General features: G+C 39.0%; 1 protein-coding gene and 1 long non-coding RNA gene across 4 annotated transcripts in view; one reads left to right on the top strand and one right to left on the bottom strand.

Moving 5' to 3' along the window:
- Nucleotides 1-27,125, bottom strand: part of LOC112045145 (thrombospondin type-1 domain-containing protein 4) — a 202,843-nt gene that overhangs the window by 97,167 nt on the left and 78,551 nt on the right. For all 3 annotated transcript variants that reach the window (XM_052887915.1, XM_024081228.2, XM_024081229.2), the window contains exons 3-4: nucleotides 10,679-10,742; nucleotides 8,173-8,324 (exon numbers count right to left, since the gene is read on the bottom strand). In XM_052887915.1, coding sequence (XP_052743875.1) covers nucleotides 8,173-8,324; nucleotides 10,679-10,742 — 216 coding nt within the window. The remainder of the gene's footprint in view (nucleotides 1-8,172; nucleotides 8,325-10,678; nucleotides 10,743-27,125) is intronic.
- Nucleotides 19,880-25,905, top strand: LOC112045147 (uncharacterized). Its single transcript, XR_002886790.2, has 3 exons — nucleotides 19,880-20,487; nucleotides 24,561-24,673; nucleotides 25,300-25,905. It is a non-coding gene; the product is annotated as an uncharacterized LOC112045147 (long non-coding RNA).

Here is a 27,125-nt window from a genome sequence, read left to right as displayed (position 1 = left end):
GTCAGTTAAAAATGGATTTCTACGCAAAGAAAGTCGCAATCGTTCCGTATGTGGCGTAAATTTTGCTGTAGGTATACTTTGGATGGATGGATTGGATTTATTTTGGTAGGTACTAGCGGACCCCCCGCAGTTCCCATATGACTATGGAGATAAAACTGAAGCCATATGTTGCTATTGTGTGTTGTTGTTACTAACTGATAATGTAGCTTTACAATAATTAAAGATTTTTTAAAGGTTTTGAAGAGAAAGCGCAACAAACAAAGTTACATTCGCATTTATAATATTATTTGAGATGCTCAAGGAAAGATAATTTACCTAATTTAAATTCTCAAAATCTCTAAATAAAAAAGTCTAATAAAATTAATGTAATTCTATTATGTAAATGAATAGCGAAATAATTTGCCAGTTATTAAATTAATTTGGCATTGACGAATTACTACATAATTAATTATCTACATATGCTTGAACTATAATTAGAGACAAAGTAAAAAATTGTTCAAACACAAAAACAAAACATTTTAATAAATTAGTAGTGAGATTAGAATAAAAAATTTAAAGTTCCTGTAAGTAACTGTTAATTTTTCTACGTAAGTACGTTAACTTAGGCAGTTTTAAACCCAAAAATAGCTCCAATAACTTAAATCCATAGAAAAAGCTGTACAAGAGTTTAAACATTCGAACAAGAGTTCAAAAGTTATCTCGATTGAGAATAAAATACATTTGTATAAAATATTTCAAACATTAATATTAACATTATTAAAATTTCTGATGTAGTGTGTTTGTAAGCAACAAAGTTTAGTGGGCATCGAAAAAAATAACATCGCTTCAAAATTATTACCACACTACGTTACCTTGTTAACACAACATCGGAACACAGATTAAAACGATACACAGTGACTCAGCGATATCTCTAATGATCCCACACATTCGGATACAAAAATTCGAAAACCGGTGCAAACAAAAAGATAACAATCGCACATTAGCGAAAGGGTTATAAATTATTGTTGGCGTCAATCAAACGCTATCCGTATAGAACGATAGCTTGCGATAGCCTGACTTACCTCATTTTATGATAGCTAAAAGTTTATTAGCCAATTCTCGGCTCTCTGCAACCCGCTTGATATCCTCGGTCTATAGTAGGTGGTCAACCAACACTGCGTTTACCAGTGCGCCATTCTAGCACATTGGGACCCCAACATCCATCGTCGCTTCGATCTATGCGGCGTGACCATTGCCACTTCAGCTTCGCGACTCGCTGACTTATGTCAGTGACTTTGGTTGTTCTGCGGATTTTCTCATGTCTAATTCGAACACGACGGGTTGTCGGGAAGCTAAGTGGCTAAGTCGATTAGGAAAATGATTTGTCATAATATTATGCCGAGGAAAATTTTAGATAACTAAAAATGCTTTAAATGCTTATGCTTTATGGTTTGGCGGTTACCATTGCATCCTGTAACCTTTTAAAGCCATAAAACTCAAAACTCAAAATTAATTTATTTCAATTCGGCTTATATGTCATGATGGTGATAATTAAAGTCGAAAACTAAAAATCAAAGTTTTGAGGGTTCTAAAGTCACATAGGTCCGAGAAGATCACATCACAGTCTCACTCCATAATCAAATACAATCATGCCTGATGGTATGCAATGATGAGGTCTAACACGAAGTGCGCTTGCCTAGAAAATGCCTATTCACTCTTGCGTTGAAGGTGCACAAATTGTAGGTGTCAGGAAACATAGACGCTCAACTCCATAATTAGCTATCGCAGTTATCTATGGTAGGAACTTATGCTGACAAACTTTCAGCCATCAGAAAATGAGGTACGTCTGGCTATGCAGGCCCGCAGTCTAGTAAATAGTTGTTACTAGTATCTTCGGATACGAAATCGTGTTCCGTGTTTCGTTGAATATTACCTTAATTTGGTATGTTGGACGTAAAAAGGGCGACCACAGGGTCACATGTGAAGCCTTTGACTTGTAATGATTGGGTCTGATGGCGAAACCGCTTTAATGATTTCCCAGATAAATTTAGGGAACTGGGCAAACGATTTGTGTATTGTAATATTAACTGACTTTCTACTACTAAATTTTTATGATTAGCATTATCAGCTTTAAGTTTGTATTTGACTATTATTGTAAGGTTTCGTCCACATCTGGCGGTTAGTTAGCTTGGCGGCTTTGAACCAGCGATGAACAATTTGCAGATTTTTCCTAAGTTCTTGGCGTTTCTTCTCTGCCTGCATACCGCTCTATTCGCGACGTACCGTATTTTATTCGCAATCAAAAAACCGACAAAATAGAGAGGTGGGCAGCACGTTCTAGCATGATGATTGACGTGGGGTATGACGAGTAACATTGCCACACTATCTCTCTGCCTCGTTTCCTCGCTACTTTCCAAACCACTTGTCAGGGGTTACCTGGTAGAGATTACTTATAGTAATACGGCTGCCTTTGCATGCTGAGTGTAAACTATTCATTTTGTATGCTTTTGATTATTATTGTATTGTTTGTGTGCAATAAAGTATTATTTCTTCTTCTTCTTCACTCGTCGACTGTGTGAAATTATTGTTTACCACAATCCTATAAGTACTTAATACGTTTAGGATTAATTGTCATCATCATCCACATTTTTATCTCTCACTACTACACAAAGGCCTTCTTTATATCTGTTTGCTTACAGGAAGTTGTTGGACAACCCCATGTCCAACGCTGCATTTTCTGGTACGGGGTTGTCATTTTAGCTTCTTAGACTCAAAAGCCTCATGCATGATTTAGGGAATCGAAGACGTAATTAATTGATCGTAGACTTCCGTTTATCTTATATCATATAGTGTGGTCTGCATAGTAGTATAAAAGCTTGTCATGTTCACTCTAGGGTCAAAAGTAAGTCTTTTTCAACCAATCGCTGACGTATCACCAGATGTGCATACTCCCTAACAGTTGGTGAGTGATGGTGGTTAATTTGGACCTCGCTAACCTAGAAAAGGTTAGATGCAGCATTTATCAACTATGATTAGCCAACACAAACGTTTGTTAAGTGCAGACTTGATTACGTACGACATTAATCCCAATTTTCTTAGTCAATTCTTCTCTGTATATCATTGTTTGTATTAGGTATAAACTTTGATTTTTGTTTTTTTTTCTGTTATTTTACCTTTCAGTACTATAGTCAGTAAGTAAATAAGAGCCGTGATAGCCCAGTGGATATGACCTCTGCCTCTGATTTCGGAGGGTGGGTTCGAATCTGGTCCGGGGTATACATTTCCAACTTTTCAGTTGTGTGCATTTTATGAAATTAAATATAACGTGTCTCAAACGGAGAAGGAGGCGTGAGGAAACCTTCATACCAGAGTATTTTCTTAATTATCTGCGTGTGTTGAAGTGTGCCATTCCGCATTGGGCGTGGTGAACTAAGGCCTAATCCCTCTCATTCTGAGAGGAGACTCGAGCTCAGCAGTGAGCCGAATATGGGTTGATAACGAACTAGTCAGTAGATACTAAGAGTAGGTATACACAGAAATTTAAACAAAACAAATGATTAAGTAGTAAATATGTAAAGATAAGAAGTAAATTTCGAATATTGTTGAAAAATTTTCAGGACAATATCACATCTCTCATTTAGGAAAGCGATTTGCAGAAAAGATTTTTTTATATTGTTTTTTTTTAAATGTTTCTTTATAATATTTTCTACCACGATGCTCTAAGCTTTGACGATATAGTTTGATTCGTTAACGATACTAAAATTTATGTTAATAACAAAAACCCGGATCGACTCCTCAAGCTATGGCGGTGTAAAATACTAAAGAAAAAAAAACGAATTACATGAATAAAGTGAAGGAGCTCCATCACTGCAGATCACAATGAAAATATTATTGATGAAAATGATTTTATTATTATTATTCAATCAATAAAACCTAGATACTTAAAGACTCAAACATACTGAAACCCAAAAATATCGTTGCTTAAAACCCTTTAAAAAGCTACAACTTAATAAAATTGACTTCCAAAACTACCGCGCATTTTAACTATCCACAAAAAAAGGATCTCACCCACTAAATTGTAAATTAGTTGATATTTATTTTTTCAATGTAATAAAAAGGATGTAGCTGGTAAATTATGATATCTCGAACACAAAGGCAGACCGTGTCGTCTCTCACACTGAATTCATTTTGATTACCCCTACTACCCTAAGTCGATGTATGTTTTCTTATCTTATCTAACGTGAGATAAGTTTTGTAATTTAAAACCTCATTTTATCGTTTTTACCACTTCATTCATTATTTTTTCAAGTTGCGAGTATGTAGCATACTATATCTCTCTATTGGCTTACTCATTTTACTTATTTAAAAAAAATAGGTTCTAAAGGTAAACATAATATATTTTTACCTTCAAAACTAGGTGAATAAATATTAATAATACAACACAACTGTAATGTTTCAAAATGGGTATTTTTTAAAGTAATTACTATGTACCTTAATAGTATGGACATTATAGTAAAGAATATATGATAGATTTATATAGAAGAATATAAGATTCATAAAAAAAAATTACTGATACGGTCAATAAAAACGAATTAACGACGAATAAATAGTTATTCTTTTATTTTCAATGATGATTTTTAATACGACAGGAAAACGACTAAAACTCGATTTCTATTATCGAGAACTTATAGTAGGGTGAAACTGGAAGGCTCTCCCGCGGTGGGCACAGGCCCTTTGTAGATCACGCGCCGTATCATTAGATATCATTGTGATCTATGATCAATGCCTGCCTCTCGCGGCAGGGCTGACCAATTGAACTTTGTGCTTGGATGTCTTCATTTATTGGAATTTTACTTATTTATTAGCTTTTAGTTTAGTTAGCTATATTAACGGTACGTTTTAAGTGATCTTATATAGAGTGGTGTACAGTGCCCGCCACGAAATATTGTGTTTGTGAATTTAGCAACAGGTGCCTACACAATGAATCAATTACGGTATAAATGGCGCGGGCGGAGAGCCGGTTAGACGCGACCGCGAGTCTATACTCATTCCGCAGCTAACTTCACAAACATAAAGATCCGTGGCGAGCCTTATAACAATTGATGGAACAAGAAAATGACACACTTCTTGTTTAGTGAAAAACCATAGCCTACGTGTCAGACGTTCTATAATAAGTAAAGCCTCATTTGCACGACATTTATTTAAACGGACATTAAAAAGTGTTTAAATACGACAAATGCATTCCCAAGTATTTGTTCACACAACAGCATTTTGAAACATGACACTTTTTTATCGAGCAGTGTTGCATTTTTAATCCAAATATCAATGACACAATTGAAAGTGTCATTGATATTTGGATTCTTTATTCGTATATTAATCTACAGAAACCAATTTAGTAAAGAGGTAGGTTTCCGGAGGGGGTAAGCTCTGGATCTACTAACCCGATTTTGAAAAATCATTTACCACTAGAAAGTCACGTTATTTCTGAGTGTCACAGGCTATATTTTATCCCCAGTATGCTAAGAGGAACGGGCGGAAGACATAATAAAATAAAAACATTCTCCGTGACTTAAATAAGCGGCTTAAAAATCTAAGAAAGAAAAAAGCCCGTTATCACTAAGCTTATCTTATTACACTTCGTACCGGCCCTAATGATGAAACAATTAAGACAATAGCTCACGAGCAATGTATCAAACGTAAAGAAAAAAACATTAATCTTCCTCAAGCGTTGACTTGTTTGTTTTCCGTGTCAAACACGAATTTGGTTTTTAGTGGGAGTCTTGTAAAGGATATATTTTAATTTTATCTATAAGTATCTGCTTTGGATGGGTGTTGAGATTATTTTTTGGTTCATTACATGTCAATTTATTACTAACCCTACGGGCTTTTGTAAGGTTATTAAATGTTTTATTTACAAAATGTAATGACTTGTTTACACCCATACTTTTCTAAATTAATAAAAGAGGAGATTTGATTTTTTGTTTGTATTTATGCTTTATATAAAAAACTACTTGCTTGATTTGAAAAATTCTTTCGCCATTAGAAATCTATATGTTCACCAAGTAGATAACAGCTTGTATATTTTATTTCCATATTACCAAGAGAACTAACGGGTGAAACCACAACGTGTATGCTAGTCAATAATGTAATTAGGTAGGTATAATTATTATAAACACAAGATTTTATAACTCCTACGTAAAAGCTGTCAACATTTTGTGTCATACTATCACTTTTGGTTTATTTACTCCTTGATTATTTTTATTAAAACTTTTTTTCTATGTAATAAATAATCTGAAACCGAAGAATTTAAAAAAATGCAGCACATATTATCCAAGCTCGATGCTCTGATCAATAATTCAAATAGATGCCCACTAAACTATTCAGATACACTTACCAGCATTTACCAGAGCATCGGACATCCGTTATCATTTATGTATACAGGTGATGTTAAATCACAAGTTTGAGTTCAATGAGGGAATAACGACCTTCTTGTAATATTAGCTACTCGTAGCTATAGATGAAGACCTAACTTAAAGAGTAATTTTCGTAATTTCCTTCGTCCAAAAATATGATGTTTTTGAAGCGTTGCTGCGAAGCTAACTGACTGGAAACTAGAGACAAGATTGCTCATATTATGCCGAGGAAAATATTTAAAAATACAGTTTATGTCGCAGCCGTGTGGCTGTGCTCTATGTTCCTATGCTTCTCTCGCTGCTGCTCACACTGCTGCGCTTTTGTGCTGTCTGCCCAAAAACTGGTCTACACTCGCAAATAATCACGACGCCCCCATACTAGTCTTTGTTTTACTAGTTTTTGGATAGGAAGTATGTAACACTCACCTAGTGGTATCTCTCGGTAGACAATGCCTCTCCTGCACAGAGACGCCGCCGCCGCAAGTACGCGAGCACGCGCTCCACACGCTCTAGGAACTATCTACAGTAATGCCTCACTCACCTAGTGGTATCTCTCGGTAGACAATGCCTCTCCTGCAAGAGACGCCGCCGCAAGTACGTGAGCACGCGCTCCACACGCCCCAGGAATCTACAGTAATGCCTCACTCACCTAGTGGTATCTCTCGGTAGACAGTGCCTCTCCTGCACAGAGACGCCGCCGCAAGTACGCGAGCACGCGCTCCACACGCCCCAGGAACTATCTACAGTAATGCCTCACTCACCTAGTGGTATCTCTCGGTAGACAATGCCTCTCCTGCACAGAGACGCCGCCGCAAGTACGCGAGCACGCGCTCCACACGCCCCAGGAACTATCTACAGTAATGCCTCACTCACCTAGTGGTATCTCTCGGTAGACAATGCCTCTCCTGCACAGAGACGCCGCCGCCGCAAGTACGCGAGCACGCGCTCCACACGCCCCAGGAACTATCTACAGTAATGCCTCACTCACCTAGTGGTATCTCTCGGTAGACAATGCCTCTCCTGCACAGAGACGCCGCCGCAAGTACGCGAGCACGCGCTCCACACGCCCCAGGAACTATCTACAGTAATGCCTCACTCACCTAGTGGTATCTCTCGGTAGACAATGCCTCTCCTGCACAGTGACGCCGCCGCCGCAAGTACGCGAGCACGCGCTCCACACGCCCCAGGAACTATCTACAGTAATGCCTCACTCACCTAGTGGTATCTCTCGGTAGACAATGCCTCTCCTGCACAGAGACGCCGCCGCCGCAAGTACGCGAGCACGCGCTCCACACGCCCCAGGAACTATCTACAGTAATGCCTCACTCACCTAGTGGTATCTCTCGGTAGACAATGCCTCTCCTGCAAGAGACGCCGCCGCAAGTACGTGAGCACGCGCTCCACACGCCCCAGGAATCTACAGTAATGCCTCACTCACCTAGTGGTATCTCTCGGTAGACAGTGCCTCTCCTGCACAGAGACGCCGCCGCAAGTACGCGAGCACGCGCTCCACACGCCCCAGGAACTATCTACAGTAATGCCTCACTCACCTAGTGGTATCTCTCGGTAGACAATGCCTCTCCTGCACAGTGACGCCGCCGCCGCAAGTACGCGAGCACGCGCTCCACACGCCCCAGGAACTATCTACAGTAATGCCTCACTCACCTAGTGGTATCTCTCGGTAGACAATGCCTCTCCTGCACAGTGACGCCGCCGCCGCAAGTACGCGAGCACGCGCTCCACACGCCCCAGGAACTATCTACAGTAATGCCTCACTCACCTAGTGGTATCTCTCGGTAGACAATGCCTCTCCTGCACAGAGACGCCGCCGCCGCAAGTACGCGAGCACGCACTCCACACGCCCCAGGAACTCCACGCGTACGTCGTTGCGTTCGTTCGCGTCGGTTGCGTCGGTTGCGTCAGTTGTGGTTGCTGGAATCACATGTAAATCAAATGAAACGTTTTATATAGTAACTGTTGACAATCGAGCTGATGGCCGCATATTATGAAGAAAACAATCGCTTAAAACACCAACACTTCGCAGGATACATTAGAAACTAGTGAAGTGCATTTCATATAAAATACATTCTCTTCTCTGAGTTCTCAATACAAAACTGTTGTAATTATTATTTATAATATATTTTTATCCTATTTGGGTATTATGTGTCCTACGAGTAGTTAAAAACATTGTATCAAAATAATTCTACATTCAACATCTGAGGATGTTCTGGTTTCAGAGTAAAACGTATGTAGAGGATTATCTTTCAGATCTGGGTGACGTTGAATCCGAGTAACAGGATAAATCGTGGAGTTCAATGGGAAAGTAAAATATTCTTTACTCATAACTAGCTGACCCCGCGCGGTTTTACCCGCGTGGTTCCCGTTCCCGTAGGAATACGGGGATTATATATATCCTATAGCCTTCCTCTATAAATGGGCTATCTAACACTGAAAGAATTTTTCAAAGAAACAAACAAACAAACTCTTCAGCTTTATAATATTAGTTCATAATGAACTTCCACAAAGTGACGCACTATCCAATATATTAAAGCTGTAAATACAAGTTATAAATAAAATATACCTAGTAAACAAAATGACAAAATCACAGGCGAAACATTTTTATGAACGTTAATTACTTGTACTCAATAAAAATGTCCTCGTTTAGTTACCTAACTGTGCTTCCATTAATTAATAAAAAAGCAATATACATACCGAAGTCATAAAAACCTTCAGTTTGATTGTCCAGACTGTTTCTATTGATTGGAACCTTCATTGATGGGTCATTGACATAAGTAAAGAATTCCGCTTAGCAACTCAACAAACAGACACTTAAATTCGACTAGGTTGTAATCTCATTTCATTATTACAATAGGTGAGTAGAATAGGGCTATAGTAAAGACATTTACATGTCATAGTGTTTTTTTTAAATGTTCGTACTATTTCTAGAATAAACTAGCGGATGTCCTCGTCTTCGTCCGCGGAGAAATCCTAAGCTAGGACTTTTACCAATTAGTCTTTATTTCTTTTGAATCAGTCTAATCAGTCTTTAATCGATTGATGAAACTATAAAACACGCCATTAAAATTGTTATTTCCAAGTTGTAAAAATAACCTAGAAAAAAATATATACTAATAAGCATTCAAGCATAAGCAGTAATTTTAAACATATAGTAAACACCAGAAAAGGTCAACCTAATGTTTGTCATTAATTTAACACAACAGCTATAAATAAAGACTAATTCAACCTTTTTAATAAATGTTCATCCACTCATAATAAAGATGTTATCGACAAAACCATCACCAGACCGTTCAAACTCAAAATCATTCATTTCCAGAATATTTTCTTACAAGTATTTATCATACCTGTCCGCTCGTATAGAAACTCCATCACGTGATCAAAAGCTACTGAGATTTTACAAAATGTTTAAGGGAGAAACCTTAAACATTTTGTAAGATCCAAATATTTTGTGTTAGCATTTATCCAATTCTATATGTTGTTGTAATGGATTGGATGTATGCAATTATATTTCTCCGGTTAGTGATTCCACAAACAAGTGAGATTGAGCGATTGTGACATTGATGTCATATGACATTGAAGGGCAACGGTAGAAGGTGTACCTACCTTCGAAACGATCATTACTTCTGTTTAATATTATGAGTGTTTTGTCATACACAAATCCGTATTGACGACCTTTAACCACTACGAATGGTGTTCAATCAATTTAGTGAGATAATCATCGACAATTGTGTTCAAATGTGTAAATATTTGTATTGGAACTTCTACTATTATTTTACGTAGGAAATTTAATTTTATTATTAGACAAGCCCAAATGAATGGGAGAAATGGTGTAAGCCGTGCCATCTTTTCAATCCTGCTTCTTGATTTTGTGGGTTTTTCGGTAATAGCAAAATAATACATATTGTCGATTGATTTCATATAATAGAATGATTATTCTTGCAAGCCAAACAGCATTTTTTTAAGGACAGAGGCCCAGTCCTTTAGAAAGCCATTCAAAACATGGTGAACTAGAGCTAATCTATAATAAAAAAATTAATCTATAATAAAAAAATTAAATGTGTTGCTAAGCTCAAATCTCGAAAAATCTCGAAAATCGGCTGAACTGATTTGGCTAATGCTTATTTAAGAATATTCCCTGAAGTACGACGATGGTTTTTACGGAGTTTTTAAGGTAAGGATAGGGAAGGGTAGGAGTAGGAAAGAAGCGCACATAAGGCAAAGCAAAGCTTGACCGGGTTCGCTAGTTTTATGTTTAAAATAGTTCTTACTTGCAGTCCAACTTCAGTACTCGTTTGGGCGTATGTTAGCGGCTTCAGACACAGCGTGAGGAATCTGTAACAATAACAAATGCTTTGTCTAAATGAGGATCTTCTATGTGTCATACATTATTTGCTCAGTTGGTGAGCGTTTTCGGCAAACAAGGTTCCATATGAATTTCGAGAATTAACGTGACTCTAAGACATCGACAAAACTTCCATACCTGAGAATTTCCTTAATTCTCTACGTGTGTGAATCCGCATTAGGCCAGTGTGGTGGAGTATTTGTGCCTAACCCCTCAAATTCTAAGAGGAGACTCGATTTTAGCAATAAGCCGAATATGGGTTGATGATGATGATACCTATTCCTTAAGATAATATTATAATGTATTATGTATTACATCAGCAGTTCTGACAACTTATCTATAACACACGTTAAGCTGTCGGAGTCAATCATTATCATTAGCATCTGATAGTGATCTTTATGGGGTCAAACATTATCATCTAATGCCCGCCAATCTTCATTGGATCATCTTAGTGGGTATAAGCTACAAATGCTCCCTCTTATAAGGAGATACCTTGAGTGAGCTATTAAGCATAGACCATAATAATGATGAAGATAAAGAGAATTTTACTTTTTCTAACAATTTTTCTTAAGTAGATTTTTAAGTAAAATAATCTCGTATTTTTCTACGGCTGAATTTAAATATTTTATTGTTGTGTTTACTTTAAACATATTTAGCTACAAAACGTCTGGTGCACTAATTGAATTCCGGATCGCCTCCGTAGCGTGTAATGACAAGGATGTGAATTCTACCGCATTCAATCCCATCTGGACCGAATAGACCTAATTATCGCTTCCGATATTGCTATTCCTGTGATGTCTTGTCTGTCAATATTATATAAACAGTATTATGTTTCTTTTATTTATTTATAACGCTAGAAACTTCTTTAATAGTTTTAATTTGATATTGTTTAACTCTTTTATTTAGTGGTTTTACGACTTTGTAAAGTTGACGTATTGATTTATTAACTAGAGGTGTCACTTAGAATTGAGTTATTAAATGTCAAAAATAATATAATTTAAGTAAAGTTTTATTTTGTAATACTTGTTTTCTTTTGCCCTTGACTACATCGCCACCTGATGTTAAGATGATAGTTAACTCATAAGAGGTACTTTTTTCAAAGTTTGACAGCTCTGACCGGTTTGTGTCACCAAACTAGAATCATCATCATAATCATATCAACCAATGGACGTCCACTGCAGGACATAGGCCTTTTGTAGGGACTTCAGAACATCACGATCGTGACCCGCCTGCATCCAGCAACCCGCTTGATGCCATCTGTACACTTGGTGGGGGGTCGACTAACAGTGCGCTTTCTAGTGTGAGGACACCATTCCAGCACCTTGAGACCCCAACATCCATCGGCTCTTCGAACTATGTGTCCCGCCCATTGCCACTTCTGCTTCGCGACTTTAGTTCTTCTGTGGATCTCGATTGATTCTGATTCGATCACGCAGAGCATAGCTCTCTCATGCATACTATCAAAATCTGTAAGCATCCTTTTGCTATGCTACTAACTAGTCGTTAATGATATCAATAGACTAGATTTAAGTAAATTTTAAACTACATAGAAAATAGACTTCTCGATGATAAAGGAAGAAATGTCATCCATGTTTCTCCCCAACTTTCTCTGCTAGCGGTTAATCCAATCACAAACGTAGTTAATATCTCAACATCACTGAATACCGAGATATAGGCGTATTCTTAAAAAATGTAGTTCATTATTTCCGATAAATAAATACAACTAGAAACAAACTGTAGACACTGTCGTGATTGGTAATACAGTTACATACTCCAGAAAAGGTCTCCCTATTAACATAAAATAATGATTCATTCGTTGGCTTCTGTCAATCAAACTAAGTTCATATTACGTTTCAGGAGATGAAGTTCAAGAGAGATAAGCATTTAACTAATTTTAGCTGCCATAAGGAAACCGTTATTTGACTTAAGCCAACGCATATGGTAATTGTAACTCCTTGTCGATCATACGGATCAGGAATTAATAAGTTTTGCTTAAGACAAATGGAGGTACGTCTTTAACCGAGAAGGTTATAAGTCACTTGAGTAGGCAAATATTTTTAATTAGCGAAATGATTTTGTTTTTTTTTACAAGTTAGTCCTTGACTACAATCTGACTTAATGGTAAGTGATGATGCAGTCTAAGATGGAAGCGGGCTAACTTGTTAAGAGGAGGATAAAAATTTACCACCACTTTCGGCATCTACACGGCATCGTACAGGAACGTTAAATCGCTTGGCGGTACGTCTTTGCCGGTAGGGTGGTAACTAGCCACGGTTAAAACCTCCCACCAGCCAGACGTGGACCAATTAAGAAAATCTCAAGCTGCCCAGCCGGGGATAGAACCCCGGACCTCCGTTTTGTAAATCCACCGCGCATACTACTGCGCCACGAAGCCCGTCAAATAAGTAATTTTGATATCTTTTTTCATTCCTGAAGTGGACGACATTACAAAATTTACTTTTTTAATTTAGTTGGACTTTTTAATTGTGCGTATCGAAAGCGAATCTCAATTCGGAAACAATCGGTGTTCAATTAATAAGTTGGCCGATTAAGGTGCGATTTTGTCGACCCTCTTAGTCTTATGGTATCTGCGGGAGCTATAAGGTTTGATTCATAACAGAGCAAGTTAATTAAAAGCTTGTCGACAAGACAAAACGTAAAAGCAGTCAGGTCGTCAGAACAAAGAATATTGATGATTAGCAACAAAGGGCTAATCCGTGTCACATGTTTATTGCATCAATTATAATTTCCGTCACACTCGCGCGTGTTCTTTATGCCGCCGATAGCTGGCGCCACGCATACGAAGTAACAGATACGATCTAAGGGCCGCTCGTTTACTACTAAGACCGGTTGTTAAATATATAATTTTTGCCGGCGCTCTCTTTATAAAATAACTAACAGTGTGTCTAGTGGGAGTTTTCAATATTTTCATACTGTTACTATCACGTTGACGTTTACGCAAATTTATATGGAATTGAGACAGCTGTGCAGTAGTGCCACTAGATGGCGCAGTTTCAATTCCTTAGAAATTCGCGTTTACGTTACGTGACAGTAACAGTATCAAACTGCCACTAGGCCCTCAGTAGTTTTCCCTTGCAACTTGCAACCCACTTGATGTCCTCAGTCCACCTAGTGGGGAGTCGACCAACAATGCGCTTTCCGGTGCGGGGTCGCCATTCCAGCACCTTGGGACCCCAACGTCCATCGGCTCTTCGAACTATTGCCCATTGCTACTTCAACTTCGCGACTCGCTGAGCTATATCAGTGACTTCTGCGGATCTCCTCCTTTCTGATTCTATCACGTTCGCTCGAGTCCAGCATATGTCCTAGATGCCTATGTCCAGCAGTGAACTGAACTGTTGTTACTGTTGGAATATCGGAATAAAATGTAAGCCATTTGTTATTTAAGACAATCTAGACTATAATCCATCTTGTGTGTCGAATTTCATCTATACATCCGTTCAACGGTTGAACAAAGGTTCTTGGAGGCCATTGGATCAGCTTCCACCTTCACACAGGAAATAAAACTATAAGAAATTGTAATTTAATTGTTATCAAATGTAAATTGTAATACTGTATGACTTTTTCAAAAGAGCAACTGTCGAGTTTCTTGCCGGTATCTTCTCAGCAGAACCTGCCTTCCGAACCGGTGGTAGAATCTGATTGGAGTATCAAGCACAGAGTCTAGATACCAGAGTGGGAGTATTGCGTATACGCAGGGCCGGACCGTCCATACGGCGAACGGAGCGGTCGCTCCAGGCGCCAAATCCTAGGGGGCGCCGAAATGGTAAAGACAAGATCGAAAAGAAATTTATTTCTTTTCGATCGTCTATATTTAAAGCGAAGAGATGAACGCGATGTGCGTGAATTTACTTCTAATAGAGGCGTCTTTCTTTACCTATGGTGCAGGGAGTGCGTTGATTTTAACCTGGGTATATACAGGTAATAGAGGGCGCTAGGGTGATGATTGCACCCGGGCGCTGCGTGAGCTAGAGAGTCTTTACTTATAGTGCAGGGGGTGCGTTACACCCGGGTGTCGCGATCTCAGGGGCACCCAAGCGCCTCTCGCCGCGCGGGTTTTATAGGTACTAGGGGGCGCTACGGTGATGATTGCACCCGAGCGCTACGTGAGCTAGAGTCTTTACCTGTAGTGCATGGGGTGCGTTACACCCGGGTGCCGCGATCTCAGGGGCGCCCAAGCGCCACTCCCCACGCGGGTTCTATAGGTACTAGTACATAATTGAGTACGAAAACATTTTTTTTAATTTTCTTGTCTGTCTGTCTGTCTGTCCTTCTGTCTGTATGTTCGTGCTATTCTCTGGTTCTACTGGACGGATTTTGATGCGGATTTCACAAATAGATTAAGCATAGTCCAGGGCAACATATAGGCTTTGTTTCATTAAGACCGGATATATAGCAAAAAACGCGCGGCCTTTGGCCGCGAACTTTATTATGCACCGGCCTTCGGCCGGAGCTTTGTAATAGCGCTTTCGACCGTGGCTATGGCTGGGCATTTAACCCAAGCGCAAAATACGCGCGGCCTTCGGCCGCGAACTTTATTCTACACCGACCTTCGGCCGGGGGCTTGTAATAGGGCTTCCGACTGTGACTATGGCTGGGCATTTTACCCAAGTGCAAAAAACGCGCGGCCTTCGGCCGCGAACTTTATTCTGCACCGGCCTTTGGCCGGGGGTGTAGGAGTTTTCGTTTAAGGTTCGCTGCTCAGGAGTTCAAGTGAAAGACACGATTCTTTAATCGGAATGTAATAATTTATTTGAATCAATCTTAGTCTAATATATACATTTTTGCTTCACAAATAAAGAGACGCGCGCGAGTTATATCGGTATTGTCGCACAACAATCCATGTACACAGACATGCAAATGGTTTACACACACATATGCGGCAATACGCGCGGAGCGCCTCTCGCGGTCTCGACACAGCTCGCCCGCTCCTTAGCAGTCACAGTCGGCGCGCGGCAGCGAGTGGACGTTCAGTGAAGTGCAGTGCAGACAGTGTGTTTCAAGAACATTCCACGAGCCACGAAGCCACGAAGATATTCTAGCCACCATGTAGGGCTCAGATAAATTCCAGTGCATAGTGTATTCTCTGACACAATGCAGGTACGTAACAATAACTATTATTACGTGTTTACACGTCTTGCGTTTTATTTCTCTCTTGTTGATAATAAAGTGCTTTCCTTTTTCCTTTCCTGTGTTCCTGTTTCCTTCTGTAATCGACGGGCAGGCGGACGGCGCCGTGACGTGATAGAACGAGTTCCACGCGGTCGTAAGTATGTAGGTAGGTAAGGTAAGTATAGGTGAGTATTACTAGCACCTATATGACCCCCTTTCAAGTGAAGCGTACAACTTTCTTTACGACACGTCCGCTTCTCGTGACGTAGCTGGTAGGTTCAGGTATAGGCGTAGGCGTAGGCGTAGGAACGAATCCAGGACCTTTTTTTATATTCTTTGTTAGTGTAGATTTTACATTTTCTTTAAAGCCTTCCGCTGTTTTCGTGTTTTTTCTCTCTCTATCTTCATCTTCATTTAGTAGATATGCAGGCTTTAGTCGATCCAATGATACAACTGTTGTTCGCAGCGGCAACTGTATTTTGTAGTACTTCTCGTGACGCTTCAATATTTCGAAAGGCCCGTCATACGGCCGTGTTAGCGGTGCTCGTACAGTATCGTTCCGTACGAATACATGTGTACATGTTGCTAGGTCCTTGTGTACAAATGTTGCCCGTGTTTCTGGTGTTCGTTTTGTAGGTGTCAGCGATGCCATTGTCTCTGTAAGTCTTCGCACGTAGTCTGCGTCTTCAATTTTCGACTGTGTAGGTACGAAAAAGTCTGACGGTATGCGAAGCGTTGTTCCGTAGGTCATTAGCGCAGGACTTAAATTGTTGTCTTCTCTTAGTGCAGTTCGTAGCCCCAGTAATACGGTAGGTATTTCATCTGACCATGTTGTTGTTGCGCCGCGAGCCATGAGCGCTGCCTTTAGTGTTCGATGTAATCGCTCAACTTGTCCATTCGCTTGCGGGTGATAGGCTGTAGTATGTATTCTTGTGATTCCCCATCTTTTCATCAGGACGTTGAAAAGTGCTGATTCGAAATTCGATCCTCTGTCGCTGCTGAGCCTTAATGGGACTCCGAAACGACTTATCCAATTATCGTATAGCGCTTTTGCAACAGTTTCTGCAGTGACTTCTTGTACTGGTATTACTTCCGGCCACTTGGTGCATCGGTCAATTATTGTGACGCAGTACTTGTAGCCGTTTGACAGCTTGAGGGCTCCGATGACGTCAATGTGAATATGTTCAAAGCGCTGAGAAGACGGGAACTCTGCCAGGGGAGTGACAATGTGCCGATGAACCTTGCTGCGTTGGCAGTCGATGCATGTTTTTGCCCATGTTGCTACTTCTTTGTTCATGTCAGGCCAGAAGAATTTTGATGCTATTTGCTTCCGTGTCGCTCTTACTCCTGGGTGACATAGCCCGTGTTGTGCTTTGAAGGCGACGTAACGGTATGCCTTGGGTAGATACGGACGAATGGATGATGTTGAAACTTCACATGTGATTGGTTTGTTGATACCAGGTAGTGAGATCTCGGCGAACTTTAAGTTAGGTTGATTCTTCAAGTTGTGTAACTCGATGTCACCAGCTTGATCTATGGCGAGCTTCTCGTAGTCGAGTACATCTGCTAGTTTGACCTCTTCTACTCTTGATAACGCGTCTGCTACTGGATTTTCTTCGCCCTTGATATACTTGATACTCGTACAAAATTGGCTGATGAAATGTAGTTGACGTTCACGACGCGGTGTGTCACTGCTGCTCGCAGGTCTGTGTAGCGCGTAAGATAAGGGTTTGTGATCGCTGTACACAGTTACTTCGCTGCCTTCAATGAGTCTTCTGAAGTGTTTCACAGCTGTGTATATTGCTAGCAGTTCGCGATCATACACACTGTATTTTCGTTGTGTCTCACTCATGCTCTTTGAATAAAAGGCTAGTGGTTTCCATATGTTTTCTATCTTCTGCTGGAGTACTGCGCCCATACTGTGTTCTGAAGCATCGCTCATTATTGCTAGTTCTCCCCCGGATACAGGATAACTCAGCGTAGTAGCCTCTGTAATGCTTTGGCGGCATTTTTCAAAAGCTTCGTTTGCTGCAGGCGTCCAATCAATAGGCGTCTTGTCGTTCTTTTTCTTATTGTGTAGAAATTTGTTTAGTTCATGCTGGTGATCTGCTTGGTGCGGTAGGCAGTCTCGATAGAAATTAAGCATGCCTAAAAATCGGCGTAACTCCATGACGGTCTTCGGTTTTGGATAGGATGATATTGTGTCGATCCGTTCTCTGGGTGGCTTTATACCGCTTTCTGAGACTTCATACCCCAAGAAATTGATTGTATCTTTGCCGAGTTCGCACTTGTCAATATTCAGTGTCACTCCATATTTGTTGAGGCGTTCTAGGACTTCATGTAGTAGTTTCTCGTGCTCATTTTCGTTTTCCGAGAATAGCAGGATGTCGTCCACGAAGCAAAAACAATTATCAATTCCTCTTAGCACTTGATGCATGAAACGTTGGAATGTTTGACTTGAGTTTCTTAATCCAAAGCACATGACAGTGAACTCGTACATTCCAAACGGGGTGATCACCGACGATTTCTGAGCGTCTTCTTCACTGGCCATAGGTATCCAGTAGTACGCCATCTTGAGGTCGAGCTTTGTGAAGATTTTCTTCCCGTGTAGTGCGTACGTGAAGTCTTGAATGCGGGGTATCGGGTATCTGTCCGGAATGGTGACAGCATTTAGACGTCTGTAGTCACCGCATACTCGTAGACTGCCATCTTTCTTTTTCACAATATGAAGAGGACTTGCCCATGGACTCTTTGATGGTCTGCAGATCCCTTGTTCCACCATGCGATCAAATTCAGCTTTAGCGGCGGCATATCTGTCGGGTGGCAGCGGGCGGGCGCGAGCGTAAAGCGGCGGGCCTGTTGTTTCTATGTGATGGACGACTTCATGTTTCACCGGCTGCTTCAGTGACATGGGGCGAAGGACGTCAGGATATTGCTTCAGAATGTCGTGGTATTGTTGCTTGGTGCTAATAATGCGTATGGACTCATTGTCACCGGATGTCACCGCCATTGCATCGATGCTGAGCTTCGTAGTATCGTCGATCAACTTTTTCTTGTGAAGATCCACTAAGAGCTTGAAGTACCGAAGGAAATCTGCACCGAGTATGGAATTTTTTACATCTGCTATCACGAACGTCCAGGTGAAGTTTCGCCGCAGGCCAAGATCGAGAGTGACCTTCTTCTGTCCGTAGGTGCGTATGGGGGTGTTGTTTGCCGCGAATAACTTGTAGGCGTTTTCTGTTTTCTTCTTGTCTCGCGGTGTTGCAGCCCAAACGGAAATGTCCGCTCCTGTGTCCACGAGGAACCTTTCGTTACTGGTGCGATCGTAGACACTTAGGCGATTGCTGGTACCAGGGTCACCGACGTTCGCCACCGTCGGCGCCGAAGCTAGTTTTCCGACGTCTTGAAATTGCAAGGTGATGAACAGCGATAGGCTCGGTCTCCAAATCGGCGGTGATAGTAGCATAATCTTCTTTGGCTTGAACTTCCTTCCTGTGGTGTAACTGGGCGATGAGCATTTGATCGGCGAGGTCGACGAGAGTATTGTGCTTGATTCATTTTGATAGCTGCGATTTCTTTGGAGAGCTCTTCGATTTTGGTTAGAACCGCTTCGCTGGCCACCTGTGATGATGTTGATGGTTGACACACGGCGTTAACTTCGGAGGTTTGGTGTTCGGTCATCTTGTCTGCCGTTGCAGCGAGTTTGTCCAAGTTACTTTCACTGCTCATCGTAAATGAGGTCCGTACAGCTTGTGTAAGGTGACTGATCCATAAGAGCCTTAATGTTTCCTCCGGAAATAATTTTTGTGCTACGTCTCGCATTCGCCTTAACAATTGGGAAGGCTTTTGATTTCCAAGTTCCATTTCGTGCATAACTTTGTGAAGCCGCTTTGAATCAGACTCTTCGTATATAGATATTAATCTAGATTTCAAGGCTTCGTATTTTCCAGTGGCTGGTGGGTCCAAAACAATTTCGCTGACTTGTTCGATGTCGCATAATTCGAGCTGACCTACTGCGAATTGAAATTTTACTTCGTCGCCGAGCTTCTGACTTGCAATTATAAACTCGAACTGAGCGAACCATAGCCGAGGTCTGTGTCGCCAGAATAAAGGGATGCGGGACTTCAGTGATATTGCTGCGAGTTCTGAGAGTTCTTCCGTCGGGGTCACCATTTGTAGGAGTTTTCGTTTAAGGTTCGCTGCTCAGGAGTTCAAGTGAAAGACACGATTCTTTAATCGGAATGTAATAATTTATTTGAATCAATCTTAGTCTAATATATACATTTTTGCTTCACAAATAAAGAGACGCGCGCGAGTTATATCGGTATTGTCGCACAACAATCCATGTACACAGACATGCAAATGGTTTACACACACATATGCGGCAATACGCGCGGAGCGCCTCTCGCGGTCTCGACACAGCTCGCCCGCTCCTTAGCAGTCACAGTCGGCGCGCGGCAGCGAGTGGACGTTCAGTGAAGTGCAGTGCAGACAGTGTGTTTCAAGAACATTCCACGAGCCACGAAGCCACGAAGATATTCTAGCCACCATGTAGGGCTCAGATAAATTCCAGTGCATAGTGTATTCTCTGACACAATGCAGGTACGTAACAATAACTATTATTACGTGTTTACACGTCTTGCGTTTTATTTCTCTCTTGTTGATAATAAAGTGCTTTCCTTTTTCCTTTCCTGTGTTCCTGTTTCCTTCTGTAATCGACGGGCAGGCGGACGGCGCCGTGACGTGATAGAACGAGTTCCACGCGGTCGCAAGTATGTAGGTAGGTAAGGTAAGTATAGGTGAGTATTACTAGCACCTATAGGGGTTTGAAATAGGGCTTTCGACTGTGGCTGTGGCTGGGCATTTTACCCAAGCGCAAAAAAAGCGCGGCCTCCGGCCGCGAATTTTATTGTGTTCCTGCCTTCGGCCGGGGGTTTGAAATAGGGCTTCTGACTGTGACTATGGCTGGGCATTTTACCCAGGCGCATAAAACGCGCGGCCTTCGGCCGCGAATTTTATTCTGCACCGGCCTTCGGCCAGAGGTTTAAAATAGGGCTTCCGACTGTGACTATGGCTGAGCATTTTACCTAAGCGCAAAAAACGCGCGGCCTTTGGCCGCGCACTTTATAATATACTACTATATCATAAAAAAGTTTTCATTAATTAAAAGCGAAACATAACATCGTATGTGCTATCTTCTGATCAGTTTGAAGGCGGTACCAAGTTAGTGCTGTGTTAATTTAAAGCCGTATCTGAAAGAAGTGTCTGAAAATCCAGTTAAAATCTTTATGATTTAAACGGCTTGAATCGAATCGAAATCGAATGGTCGAATTGAGAAACCTCCTCCTTTTTTTGAAGTCGGTTAAAAATGTATGACATTCCGATATACGTTAGGCTACGAACTTTTCAAACGTCCCTAGTATATAATGTTAGGAGCAAACAGAAAAGGCGCCATAATTGGATCTCGCTCCATTCTAAAATTTACCTCGGTCCGGCGCTGCGTATACGTAAAAATAATTTTCAAAGAATTGAAACGGGGCCATCTAGTGGCACTAATGCACAACTGTTTCAATTACTCAGAAATTCAAGTTTATGTTTATGCGATCGTCACAGTATGAAAACACTGAAAACTGCCACTAGGCACTCTGTAGACCTACGTATTGTCATCTGCATAAGTGTATAAATAGCACAAAAAAAGAAAAAACGGAAGAAAATGCCCATAGTATCAAATAATTGTTTCCTATTTCAGTAAGTCAATGTGCGTCTACCCTAACTGTACCTATTCGAGATATGAATGATATATTAATTTGTGTCCTCTGACGAATATTTTTACGATGCGTCTGGCGTAATAGTTACTTGTAAGTGTTGGGTAGGGGACCGTTATGAATTCATAGATAACATTCTGTAACATAATTATCTTCTACAACAAACCTAATTATGAACCACTTGTCGTGAAGCCTTTATTATACTTACTTATTTATAATAACTTACTTTTCACCCTGTATAAATATTTTTTATTCGGCTCAATTTCGGATGATATAAAAAAAATGCTTAAAAATAAAAAAAAGATATAGGTAATTTCGTTTGTGAATTGCTACTGCTGGTTGTATTACATTTAAAGCGTAACAAACCAGCAAACAAACAAACGCACAACGCATTGTAATATAAATTAGGATATTTGACATCTTTGCGTTTGAAACCATTAATCAGACTGTAATGAAATAAAAAAAAAAAAACCAAACCTACATCCTGAGTTAAATTAGTTTTACAAGCAATATGGCACAACATTTATTACAAAACTTTGCATGTCATTAATAATTATTCTGCACATTCACATTCACACTCAATACATATTATGCAAATACATTGACAATAGCGATCCATTCATCCTTCCGCCTTTGAATACAATATTAATTATTATTAGTAGTGGTATTATAATCAACAGGAGGTATCAACATTTATTATTTACTTTGTTATATTATTTCATTTCATCTCCACATTGATAGACTAAAAGCCCTTGAAAAAAATTACCTGTAAAATGAACCAACGTGAATAACGCTTAGAAGACTGTTACTATATCAGAAAATAACTCTGAGCACTATGCCGTCATTTCTGAGCGGTACAGGTGAGTAGGCACGCGAGTGAGTGGAATTTTTCAGGTACAATTAATGATGAATTACGAGTATTAATAATGTACGGCTTTGTTATAGTGTTATAGATGATTTAAAAAAATGTCGAAAAACCTAGTGCCGTACTAAAGTAGTGGTATCGGAAGTCAGTACAAATTTTTAATTCGTCGACTCAATATAAGTAGGTCATTTATTACGGCATTTGTGTAATTCCTTTTGTACACATGTACAGATGCTTTACCCGTAAACGCCGTACTATTCACTCGGGTACTCACCTGTACCGCTCAGAAGAACGAATTTTTCAAATCGGACCAGTAGTTCCAGAGATTCGCAATCAATCAAACAAACAAATTCTTCAGCTTTATAATATTAGTGTAGATATTAGCTTTAGTTTCGACTTCAGAATTATCTGCTGAATTCCTTGTAAAAATACACTATCTGTTTAGTTTCAATTACACTTAACTCGTGTTGACATTGACGCGATCGGGATTATGTTTACACTGCCGGCGTAATATTTCAGTTCGCACTGGCGTTTATAAAAATAGGACGTCTCGAACTCTTGAGTCTTCTTTACATGATAAGATGTTAGGAAATAACAATTAAAAAAATATTATTGGAAAGTTATTTCGTTAAGACATAAAAACGAATACACTTTTTTCGCGTATTCATTAAAAAAGTATACTACGATTAATATTATAAAGCTAAAGAGTTTGTTTGTTTGTTTGTTTGAACGCGCTAATCTCAGGAACTACTGGACCGATTTGAAAAACTCTTTCAGTGTTAGATAACCCATTTAACGAGGAAAGCTTTAATCCTACCGAAACGTGAACCGCGCTGGTAAAACCGCATGGCGTGTTGTTAATAAAATAAGAGTAAAAATGTTTATATTAAGTAAAATTTAATGAAACATTTATAAAGCATGTTAGGATAATTTAAACGGTACGTGGTTTTTATAGAAAACATCAGGTTATTTTATATAGTAGGGGACGCCCGCGATTTTTTGGAATGGGAGGGATTTTTGGAAAACTATTCGTGTTAGTTTTAGAAAAGAAGGTGGTGTATATACTACTTGCGTTTTATCCATTAATTACGAGACATCCTCTATATACTAAAATATAGTTAACTCAAAACATAAACGGTTAATATTAAAAAAAACTTCAACCCCTTTTAAAGAAAAAAATTAAGTGTTTTTAGGGTAGAATGTTGAGTTACATTATTTTTAGTATTTTTCTGGTACTGAACCTATACCAATTTTTACAATTGTAACTTAAAAAATGTTATTGACCTCAAAATTTATTCTATAAGATATCGTCATACAAAATGAGAGATAATTATAATATTAATAATACCACATTACATATAATTACACAGATACAAATCATAGACTGTAGATGTAGGTATGTACTACCTAATTTGCAATGACATTGATCAATTACATCGTGATCGGAAACAATGACGGAATTTTTCCAGTTCGCAAACCTTTAGATATATTATTATTATCTAGTTTGGTATAATATGTTTAAACCTTTCACATATAACGACAGTGACAAAGTTAAATATTTCAGTAGGCGTCTATATGATTAATTATCAAAATACCAAATGGTTACCTTTATTTTAAAGATAAACGCCTCCACGGTTTCACATGGTTCCCGTTCCCGTGGAAAAACGGGGATAATATATAGTCTATAACCTTCCTCGATAAATGGGCTATCTAACACTGAAAGAATTTTTCAAATCGGACCAGTAGTTCCTGAAATTAGCGCGTTCAAATTAACAAACAAACAAACTCTTCAGCTTTATAACATTAGTATAGATTTCTATATTACTATATTACATATATTACTCGTAAGTTTTAAAGCAGCAATTAATTAAGATGCAATTTTTTTATATCAGCTATAAAATCAGATTGTAAAATGCTTAACATTTTTAATTCATTATTGATCGTTCGCTAAATTTAATCTATGATTTACGACAACAATAAATTTTAGTGATATCTTTGAACAATTGGTTTTACAAAGTTTAATCGGGCGTGTCTCTGATTTATAGGTAGTTTCCGTGGTCAACATGTTCAAACACACATTCAGCAATCGTATCGTGTGTTTGAATCGACAGCGTGTAAAGAATGTATCATTTGGACTATTAAGCCGGCCGTACACGAGGTAAGTAGTTCACAGACATATAGTGTCGCGCAGCCGCGTTGTCGCATGACTGAAAGACATGACATTTTTTTTAACCGACTTCCAAAAAGAAAGATGTTCTACGATTTTGACAATTCTTTTTTGTTTGGAAGGGTATACTTCCAGGACGGTCCCATTTTTTGAGATTTGAGCCTTAAATTGCATATGTATGTAGAAATTGGATTAAATTAGGGTCTATTACAAATCAAAGGTCAATTCAGAACGTCTTCTTAATTTGATTTTTTTTTTGTTGTAATGCGGTTTTTAATAATTTAATTATTGGAAAGCTACATTAGCAGCGAGTAACAAAGTTATAACCTGGTATTCTCGTTGGTTCAGGTAATAAATACATGGGCAAAACCGTGTCTTCTAATTCAAAAATAAGCATTACTTAAGTATATTTTGGTAAGCATAACATTTGGGTTTTTAGGCGGACTCAAAATCATCTCTTTTTTGTAAATAATTGCAAATTAAATTATATTTTAATGTTCATAAGGAAATCTAGAGCCCTTGTTTCAATTGAATATTTAATTTATTATTTTAAATTACATGTTTTAAGACATTTATCGCATGTACAAAGTAGCAAATAAACATCCAATTTTTTGCAGATTGTTTGAGCGAATTTAAAGCGAAAGTAGCGAATGTGCGGTGGGCCTTATCTCACATCAGCAAGGAGTGTCAGTCATGGGCGGGTGGTCTCTTGCGTCACTGGCGGAGTAATCTGACGATAAATCACAGCTTCTGGATCGGAATGAGATCACGGGCTTATTGGGCCCCAATGAAAGACGGACCTGATTTGGCTCTTCGATTTGAGATTTTAACTTCTCGATTTATAGCGACGAAAACTGAATCCGATTTGTAACGTGCGTACGAATGATGGATATGATTATGACTAAAGTTTATTAATTATTTTCATTTGTTTTTTTATTAAGTCTCAAAATCAATCGCGCTTTCAAAAGCGCTTTTATCTTTAAGGAACTTATCAATGTTGTAGTAACCTCGACTAAGTAAATGTTTTTTAACACATTGCTTAAAGCTATGCATTGGCAGGTCCATCACAGTATCATTGTTATTATAAAAATCATACCTAAGAGTTGATTTTCGTAAAATATCTATTATGGGATGATTAAAAATATCTAAAAATGTCGGTTAGCTTGTTTAAATATTCGCATTGGAATGAAATTTTAGCAAATTGATTTTGAGTTAATAAAAATGAATTGAGAAAGTTTTATTGTTTAATAATTGTAACGCACACAATATTAAAACTTACTTACAAACTATTGCTAAATAAAAATAACCAAAATCAGTGATCCAAAATAAACCAAATCTAACATATTCATTGTAAACATAACTTACTATAAAGCTTAGTTTGAAAAACAATTGAATTCCTGAATAATTAATGCAAATTTTTCAAAAGATTCGTCGATAACCATATGTAGAGTAAATAAAAGCCCATTGAAGTTTTTTAGACGATTAATCGAATAAATTCATAGATCTTCTTCTTCTGATAGTGCCATCTCCTATCGGAGGTCAGCAATCATTAAGGCTAATTTCACTTTGTTCACTGCTGCCCGAAAGAGTGATCTGGTACTCATATCCTTTTTTATTTAAGACTTGACAGGTATGAGGAAAATTTAAATGATAAATTCATAGAAATCATTTAAATTTTCCTCATACCTGTCAAGTCCTAAATAAAAAAGGAATTATATAATTGTACTCCTTAATAATGAATGCCAATCACTCCCAAAAAAGTTTCGCCAACAGTCTTAATAACCATTAGTAGAATAAGTAATAGCCCATTGAAGTATTTTTAACTAAGGCGAATATTCAAGCCTTATATGAAACAGTTAATGTTCAAAGGTTAGCTCGTCGTAAATAGAACTGTTATTTGTTGTTTAGCATACAAATGTCTCAATTTACAAATGTCTACCTACACAACCGTGGAAGTTAACAAGGGTGAAGAAAACCATTAATAAGTGTAATGTGTTGATGATTTCTCTTACAGCAAAATGTTGCGTTGGGCTTTTCCTGAAGCTGACTAAAATGGTAGGCTAATTAAAGTGAGCAATTTATTATAATTTACTCTGAAATTCTCGTGTCTTGATTGCTATATAGTTAGTAGTGGTACTTACACGTATTTACGGCATCGTTCATCTTAGGATGAGGCGGCACTTTGCCATGTTAGGGTCTTAGTCAAGCCACAATTTGTCAACAATAAAACATCTAAACATAAGCACGTTGCAGCTACAGCCCTGACAGAACAATATTACTTACTCGTAGCTGAGAGAGTGTGTTTATCTTGTACTTATATAATGATTTATTTATTTTGCTATCATCCGCGAAAAGTCGACGAACCCATGCGACAACGTCACCCAGGTCCGACAAAATACTCTCTACGTACGTTTCACCCCGAAACCGGAGCATCCTCAGGAGA

Source organism: Bicyclus anynana, chromosome 20, assembly GCF_947172395.1.
Source record: "Bicyclus anynana chromosome 20, ilBicAnyn1.1, whole genome shotgun sequence".
NCBI lineage: Eukaryota > Metazoa > Arthropoda > Insecta > Lepidoptera > Nymphalidae > Bicyclus > Bicyclus anynana.
Note: the sequence above shows the minus strand (reverse complement) of the source record. Positions and strands in the feature narration are given on the sequence as shown.